The 9,348-nt window shown below is 40.6% G+C and overlaps 1 protein-coding gene across 1 annotated transcript in view; it reads left to right on the top strand.

The window, feature by feature from the left end:
* The window catches only part of syngr3a (synaptogyrin 3a), an 8,662-nt gene extending 2,293 nt beyond the window's left edge, over positions 1–6,369 (top strand). Inside the window, exons 2-4 of the mRNA XM_010784387.1 lie at positions 204–438; positions 990–1,135; positions 2,771–6,369. Coding sequence (XP_010782689.1) covers positions 204–438; positions 990–1,135; positions 2,771–2,980 — 591 coding nt within the window. The 3' untranslated portion in view covers positions 2,981–6,369. The remainder of the gene's footprint in view (positions 1–203; positions 439–989; positions 1,136–2,770) is intronic.
* Positions 6,370–9,348: the final 2,979 nt, after the last annotated feature.

Genomic DNA, 9,348 nt, shown 5'->3' with positions numbered 1-9,348 from the left:
TAACCTCTGGAGGGAACACAGGGATTTTAGCCTTAGCAGACCATTTACATGCACAAAAACCTATATAACACACTACAGAAAGGGAAAACCCCCAAAAGCATAAACCTCTTTAATGATCTTTTTTTCTTCGTCCATTTCCTCCTACATGTCTATAGCTTTCTTCCTCTTCTCAATCTTTCCTCCTCTTGCCACCCCGTCCACAGATATTTTCCCTGGTGGTCTTCGCCTCCATCGTGAACGAGGGCTATGTCAATATGGGCAGCGAGCGTCTCCACTGCATCTTCAATAAGAACGCAGACGCCTGCAACTACGGCGTGTTCGTGGGCCTGGTGGGGCTGCTGGCCTGCTCCTTCTTCTTCTTGCTCGACTACAAGTTCGCCTCCATCAGCTCCGTCAAGGACAGGAAGAAGGCCATCATGGTTGAGATCGGGTTCTCAGGTGAGAAGGAAGTCAAGTTAGGTTGTTTTTACACAGGTAGAACAGAGTCGATATGATAAGGGTCCATTACTTCCTTCAAAAGATTCAGGAATTGGAAGACACAGCATTTGAACATTGGATATTTCGAAGTTAGTCTGTGTTTGAAAAAATCTAAAGGCTGGGTTTTCCCAACATGCAAAAAAAAAGGGTGGGGCCTGATTCTTTGTTTCAGCTGAATGCTTTTCAAGTTTGGTCCTATTTTTATTATTCATCTAAAGAGTCAGGAAGTGCAAGACACAGCCTGTGATTAAAGGATTAAATAGACTGGGTTTCCCCAAAATGACAAAAATAAGTAGGCCCACTTCTTTTTTTCAGATCGTTTTTGAAACACAAGACATCAAGAACAATTATACGTGTGAACATAGATAATAGATGTAAGAGAAATGAGGAACAAATAACTGCTTCTGCTGGCTCTGATCTGAGAGCAGCTGCAGACGGTGTCTCATGTTTACTTGGAGTTTACCTTTCTCTCTGCTGTAACGGCTTGTTTCTGTCCTGCTGGTTTCTGGCAGGTTTCTGGGCCTTCCTGTACTTTGTAAGTTTTTGCTTCTTGGCCAATCAGTGGTCTCAAACCATGGCTGACGAGCTGCCACTCAACCAGGGGGCGGACGCAGCCCGGGCGGCCATCGCCTTCTCCTTCTTCTCCATAATCACCTGGGTAAGAACATGCCACTACATACACATACACAGTGTGAAATTAGAATTAGTTAGATTATATCAGTCTTAACCTTTTGGCATGGAAAGTAATATTTTTCAATTTCTTCCTGTTCTGTTTGTAACATTTCAAATTAGACTAACAGATACACAGCTTATACATTTAGATTGTTATTGTTATCTTTTACATGAGCGCTTGGTCCACGAACATAAACAAATATTTGGCTTTGTTCTAAATGCACTTAATATTTTGTGCGGTGGCAAATTGTATGAGTTTTCTGGTCTAGAAACACTGTTTCTTGCGGTCTAACTTGTCAAGAACAATGAAGTACTTTTGTTCGGCCGGTTACTACGATTATTTTTTTATTTATGGCCCACAATCAAAAAATCTGGCCCCCCCCTGGGATATGGGTTATTGAGTGCAGATCATCCTTTAACCATCCAATCCGTGACTGATATGCTCTCTCCTTCACTGAACCATCAAAATAACTCTGAACCTCACAACCTCCAGGTTTGTCCCTGAGGACTGCAGAGAACATACACAGCTTTTAAATAAAATCTATTATAAACAATGGGCTGATTATGAAACTATGGGCCGTCGGCAGATATGCATGGAAGCCCCCTCCTAACTATAGATAGAAAATCATTTCAACATATTTTTTAATCACATCTTGTCAACCATGACTTCAGCTGCGTTGTTTTTTAACAGCACCTGAATATCTCCCCGGAGACAAATAGAGGATGTGACACTCCTTTCTCTACGTCCTCTCCTCAGATACATTGTATATATTACTGTATATGTCTAATAATGTTGAGCAGGACATGCACACTTTTCACTGAGTGATGAGACTTTCCGAAGTTAAAGCCAACACTACAGACAGCCTCTCTGGATTCGAGGCCCCTGAGCAGCCGGGCCCCAGAGCCTGTTAGCTCTGTTTGATAAGCCATCCATGAACTCTTAAAAGTAGTCTGTTTCTGGCAAGATTTTATCATCTGCTAGGGGACAATACTTTAACGTGTCCAACTGTGATCTGGCTGTGAAAACATGGCTTTATTGATTCTGTCTGGCTTGACTAGTGAATGGTAAATGGACTATACTTTTAGGGAACTTTAGTGAGTCTTTACGAGCCCTCATTCACACCACATTCATTTGGAGCAATGTGCCATTTTGATCAAGTAAGCTAACAATCATACAACACACTCAAACATCGTCAGCCATGTCATTGGGAGCAATTTAGGGTTAAGTATCTTGCCCAAGGATACATCGACAAGGGATTGAACCCACAACCTTCTGATTGAAACACGACCACACAGCCACCGTCGTCCATGCACCAACTAGAGTTGTTAAAGGTCACCTATTGTGCAATATCCACATGTCTTTTATAAATAACCATGTGTCCCCTCTGCATAAAGAGATTCTGAACGTTTCTGATCAGATTTTGGCCACTTTATGTCATAACGATTTTTTTGGCTTGTGTAACCATTAGCCAATCAGCAACCAAGGTAACCCAAAACACTTCAGAGACATGTTTAGTATATATCTGAGACATATAATATATTGATGAAAAACAGTATAATAGGTGGCCTTTAATATTCCTCCATCTATTTTCCCTCCTCTCCCCCTCCCCCCCCCCTGCAGGCCGGTCTCACAGTCCGTGCAGTCCAGAAGTATCTGCTCGGCACAGACATGACTCTGTTCACCACGGAGCACATGGACGGCGGCGCCCCCACCCAGCCGTACCCCTCCAACTCACCGGTGGGCGAAACCACCGAGACCTCAGAGACCTACCAGAGCCCGCCGTTCACCGAGAACAACGCAGCGCCCACATACCAGGTTCCCATTTACTAGATAAGGAAGACCTGATGGAGGAATAGTAGGTTCAGGGGTGAGGGATACGAAGAAAGTGATATTAAATTAGCTTTCTGTGATGTTACACCTGCGGCTGTGTATGTGTTTATCTGGGCTGAGTTTTTCAGTAATTGTTGGAGAAAAAGAAAATGGCCTTTCCTCCTTTGTTCCTTCTTCTTGCTCACTTTTCTTTCCTTTCCTTAAACACATTCCAGCTTTATCTGAAGTCTTTTTGAAGTGTGTGTTAAACTTTGCAAATCAGAGCAAGTGAGATGAAAAGAAATCAACAGGAGGGAATGTAGAAGAGGAGGCCACTTTGCAGTATCGAAACACTATTTTGACCAAGAGATGAAGGGATCAACAAGTGAGTGACTCCACCACAAAGCAGTATTAGATTAAAACAATGTGCAGAAACACTCACATAGCACCTTCATCCTTTTGTTTTCATCCAAATCCTTTTTTTTAAAAGCTACAGTACGGTCTGGTCTTTCCTTCATCTTTCCCCGCTGCAGTTAACAGTAACCCTGTGTGTTCAATCTGCATGTATCTTAAATTAGAAATCAACTAAGTGCCATACTGTACTGTGTGTCTCAGACAGTGACTTAATTTAGTAGATTTCCACATGCTGTAAAAAAACAACAACGATGTTTTGTGACTAAGTGCAATATCTCACATCTTATCTGTAGGTAGGTATATACTGTACTGTAGGTAGGCTAGTTACGTCAGATTAGACCAATGATAGGCACTGTCTCCAATTACATACTGGTACTTGAATTGTACAAAAACATGCAAAATACCAACAAATGCGGTAAAAAATCCCCCATAAAGACACACAAAAGGACCGCAAAGAGGTTTAAAACAAAGACGACACACAAAACAACTGAAAAAACTACATAGAAACAACCATACAAATAAACAAAATAACTACAAAGAGTTGGAAAACTACCACAAGACGACAGAGACATAAAACAACTACAAAGATCTCCCATGGTACCAGGGAATGTGTGTGGTTTGAGACAGTGTCCTATGTTGGGTGTTGAGTGTGTATAAATCAGGGCGAGTTGGGGGGATTCTGGGTAAGTCAGGTCTGTTTATGTTTACGTTTTAGAAGCTGCCAAACTGCCCCATGTCGTTAATGTCTATAGGAGTGTATGTAATCACAGAGCAGGATGGGCTTTTATGTTGGTGAGGTTCAGTCAGTGCAGTCTCAGGCTAAAAGAAAAAAGTGTGTGTGTGGGAGGTTAAGGATCGCTAGTTGGCTAATTTACTGATCCTGCCATTGACGAAAGAGGGAGGGTCTGGATTTGTTGCCATGGTGACAGGGTTGGGTGGACGTTGGGCCCTGATGTAGATAGTAACCATGCCAACCATGTCGGTGTGTGTGTGTCTGTGTCGTTGTTCACTCGCCAATCTGTAGTCCTGGTGTGTGTGTGTGTGTGTGTGTGTGTGTGGCGTGCATCCACGTGCAACAACATGTTGTGTGGTGTGTGTGTGACAAATGTGTGAGTGTGTGAGGTTAATTCGATTTTGTGGTGCAGAAAAAGTTATTTTCTTGAACATGTGTGTGTCAAAGTTTTAGTGCAGAGGAGGAAACCATAAGTCTGTTACACACATGTAATCATTTCCCCAAAATAAAGGTAGTCCTTCTGCTAAATAGATATATTATCAGTGTCACTGTCAAGGTGTGTGAGTTACAAAGTGTGTGTGTTTTTTTATTTGATGAAAAGAGCCAAATATAAAACGATATGATGTAATTGACCTGTAGAGCGCACAACTGGGGTTTGCAGTTATAATCATGATTCTAATGCATGAAGTTGTTGTATAGATCTCATTATATATTGAATACTATGTCATTCTTAGGTTGGTTTGCAAAAGTGAGAATCGCCTGCCTTCAGTGCAGCCGGCAGGATTCCTTTTTTGTGTTAAAATAATCACAGTTTAATGTCGAATTGTGACAAAAAAGCTCTTTGTTTATTCAGTGACGCTATGTAAACCTCATGATGTCGTTGGTCACACGTACACTTTGTGTTCGCGCATCGCAAAGCTCCGGGGTGAAACTGTACTAGAATACTGACTGAAACTCACATTTCCTGCAGCCGTGAACCTAACTTAGTAGGGCAACAAACGACTCAAAGTTCAGGCTCTGTTTTCTACATGTAATCCAAATAAGTGTACACTCGTAGAAAAGGCTACGCTACACAAACGTGTGCCAACAAAGAACGGGCTCTGTGTTACAGATTAAGCCCCAACAAATGTGTATCTGAATAAAAAGGGTTATCGACAAAATAAATGATAATCAAATATTTTAAAGTAACGATGCAGATTTCAGATGTGGTCTTAAGGAAAATTGATGAGGCAAATATGTGTTTGTTTGAGGTAATAAGGATTTAATAATTGGTAATTAAGATTGACCTGTGAGCACGACCAGACTGTGTCAGCAAAAAATGTCCTTTTCGGATAGGTGTTCTGGAAAGGGTGCAAATTAAAGTCTTATCCTTTTATCTTCAATTTGTGTCAATATTAGAACCAATTACTCCCTGAAGTTTTTAGAAGAACACGTAGTTAAGCGAGTACACGTTATAAATGAAAATACATAAGTTAAGAACACATTCCTTTTATATTGTTTTAGGAAATGGTGCAACATCGAAGTTTCCTACAATGTGTGTCAACATTACAACTCCCTTTTTAAACAGCTATTAGCCTTGTTTTTTTTTTCTTCAAATATACGCTTAATAGCTGCTTGAACTTCAAAATAATTAAACTCGGACAAAACATTAAAGTTATAATCCTTCAAGCATGAACATATATGCTAATAAACGATGAAAAAACGCTGGTACAGTTCTTTAAATCTTCCGTATAACCTGTTGACTGTGGTCAGGTGAGACTGGTGGTTTCAGGTAACACTATTTCGTAGTTTGGGGTACTGTCAGGTCAGGATGTGATATTCTTCTCAGTGCTTTAGTCTCTTCAGTCAGTGTGTTAGATAAAAAAATAACGGCAGCATTCTCTATGTTTTGTGCTCTGGCCCATGTACACTACCGTGGTATTGGTTGATTGTAAAATTCAGTACGTTATTGAAGTAAATGGAACCTGTGTGTGACGCTGTCTAGGGTATGGCTTTTCCTGTACTACTAAAAAAAATCTAATAACAATATTAATGATTATTTATGAACTAGAAGGTTTGTTCTTTGTTGGAAATACTTTGTTTGACCACTCTTGAAAACGCCAAAATCAGAGTTTTAAATGCTGTCGTTTCTGTTGGACTGAGGTTTTAAAAAGGTGATGATCTGTAGTAACGCGGGTGCCATCAGTTGTGTTGTTTCCAGTATAATTCATTGCATGGATGTTACAATATCTCCCCCCCCCACCACCATTGATCAACAGATAAGTAAACATTGATTTTTGTAGCGTGCTCCCCCTTTAACATGTTTCTTCTGAGTTGTTTCTTCCTGTTCTGAAGGTGTTTGACCTCTTCAGTGTAAAGCGCTGTGTACAGATGTGTGTCACTGTCTATTACCTGAATGTCTCTGGACTGCAGTCTGACCGTCACTCGAATAAAAAAGAAAACATGTTTTGGACTGCCTGTTTCTGTCCACTGACTTTAATCTGTGAAGAAATGTGGGGTTTTTGTCATTTAAATTAATGTATACCAATGTGTGAAATGACACTGTCTTTAATTGTGAGTGGAAACAAAAGACAATTAGGACAAATGTTTGGCTGAAGTGGAAATAGCGTCGATAAAAACCGTGCAATCAAAACAACGTAAATTAGACATGTGACTCAAACATCCACTGAAGCTTCTGCTCCGCTGAAAAGAAGATGATGGCACTAGATTAATCAAATTAGCGTATGCAGTACGACATTCTGCGGTGCGAGTACTATTTAGTATACCAGAAAAGTATAAAGTGTCAATTGCAGGATGCCAAAAAATACCAGGATGTCATTTTGCATCCAGTCACATTTAGCAGTATGGAATTGTGTGTCCTTTTCTGACTATCCAATCTGATGTCTAATCCAATGTCTGTCAAATGTTATCACCTTATTTAATTCTAGACATACGTGTCAAATGATATCATAATTAGCATATGACAGAAAACGTGTTTTGTTAGTTCAGTCACCTTGAACTTATATCAACAAATTCTTGATTTACATTCAATTTCAGGCCTTTATCCAAGGTGCCATCTACCATGAAGGTAACAATTTAGAAAAGCAAGAATCCTGGAAGGCTGTGGCGCAGTGGACTAGAGCGTTGGTGTGGGGATCAGGTGGTCACAGGTTCAAACCCCACTGCAGTCAGCATGTCGTTGTGTCCCTGAGACACTTCACCCCAAATTATAAAAGCGTCTAACAAGTAACAAAAAGTACATTAGCCTTCAATCAACCAAATTCTAATCAGTTCATCCTTGAAGCCAAGTAGACGTTTGTGCCGAAATTGAAGAAAAATGTGCGATATCAAGACCTCGGAACTGTGAAAAAAGCAAATGTACTCCATCCAACGACGGTGAAAAAAATAAGAAATGACCGAGGTAGGTACAGATCGTTTAAAAGGCTTGAACGTAAAACTGTCCACATTTCAAGAGAAAGTAGAAGAATGGGTTTCTGGGTATTAAGAGTATTATTTAGGTACAATACATTTCGCATAATGTGCATTGTAAGCACAACACATACTCGATATAAAAACACGTAGCTTATATATAAAGACGAGATATGCGGAAATGTATGCATGCATAAAACAGCCGACCATCCATGTTGTTTCCCAATCACCACACAAAGATTCAGAAACAGTGTTGACAGAAAGAGCTTTATTGAAGACGGACAGAAAATAGAGTAAGCTGCTGTGTGATGTTAAACAAACTCTATTTACACACACACTCATTCAGACACACACACACGACAGACACACACCCAGGTGGCAGCGGTGCAGGTGAAAGGTCCTGAGAGATGAACAGATTGTGTACAGGAAGTAACCGGTCCCTCTAACAAACGGCGTAAACAAACCCAGTGTGCCGAAGCTGGAATTCAAGTGAAGGCTGTGAAAGATGAGAATGCTGCTTTGTGTTGCAAACATCATGAAAGCACTATGGATTCCGTCGTGATAAATAATAATGCATACCAGGGCTGCATAATGAATAGATATTTGATCAAAATCCAATCTGGACGAGTGCAATATCCAAATCGCAGTAAAAAGACATTTGAATAAATCACTGTGGTGGTGCCGAGAAGTCCAAGTTTAAAAACTTGATTCGAACGGCTTCATTAAAAAAAACAAAGAAAAACAAGGGTAGAAGTCCTCTTTAAAATATATTCTAAATCATGAATGTTTACCTTGATCATAAACCAAAAAAAAACACATTTATTATTTTTTGTTTACCCTTTATCCTCAACGAGTAGATTTGTACTACTTCAAATAATATACTCCATTTAATTGTGGAGTGAAATTTAATTTACATTCGAACCCTTTTTCAACACCTGTCAATCAATTAGCCAATTAACCACATTCAAATATGTGAAATGTATACAAAGAAACTGGTACACATTTGAAAATGAAAAATCTAAAATGTGATCGATGTCCTGAAGCAGCTCTCCGTCACTCACACTCCGACACGATCCATTCACTCGACACACCAGTCCCTCCTCGCCACGAAGCAACGAAGAGTTGAAAGCAAGTGAACAGCAGCTTCACTTAAATAAATATGGTGCTAAATATTTAAACCGAAACATATGTGTTTATTTTGTTATTTGTCCAAGCAGCCCCGCTGGGGAATCATACAAACTCAATCAGCCTTTTGACAAAACACTTTGTCATATCTGAAAGTGAGAGCTCAAAGCAAGGTAAAAAATGTAAATCAGTACAATTTTTTTTGTATTAGCGAGCGATTCAAGTAAAGGCTTCGTTAAATAAAACGGACAGTCGTGTTGGACGTTGCCGGTGCCAGCTGGAGACGTCCTCAGAGTGGAAATAAGAGACGAGATGGGGAAACTCTGTTTTTAAACTGTGAAAACTTCACTCAAACTATCAAAAATGATCCCCTTTGAAAGTAAATCACTATAAACCGTCTTAATCTCCCACTGGTTATGAGCCCCAAACTCGGTGTGGTGACTACTGCAGGGGTGAATGTTCCCCGCAATTTCAAACGGAGCCGAAGGAAACACGAGGGGCTAGCTGATGATACGGCTGATTGACTGCAAGGAAGGGAACTCCTCAGCCTCCCCCGTGTGCAAGGTCTTATGGGAGTTGAAGTCTTTAGGGGCCAGTACCTGTCTGCACGTGGGACACACCTGGCAGTCCAGCTCGGCCGCGACGTTGGCGGCGCTGATCGGCGTCTGCCAGGCGTTCTTCTTGTTCTTGTTCTTCTTCCCCCCCCCCC

This window comes from Notothenia coriiceps, unplaced genomic scaffold (assembly GCF_000735185.1).
Source record: "Notothenia coriiceps isolate Sejong01 unplaced genomic scaffold, NC01 NC01_scaffold00026418, whole genome shotgun sequence".
Lineage (NCBI taxonomy): Eukaryota > Metazoa > Chordata > Actinopteri > Perciformes > Nototheniidae > Notothenia > Notothenia coriiceps.
Note: the sequence above shows the minus strand (reverse complement) of the source record. Positions and strands in the feature narration are given on the sequence as shown.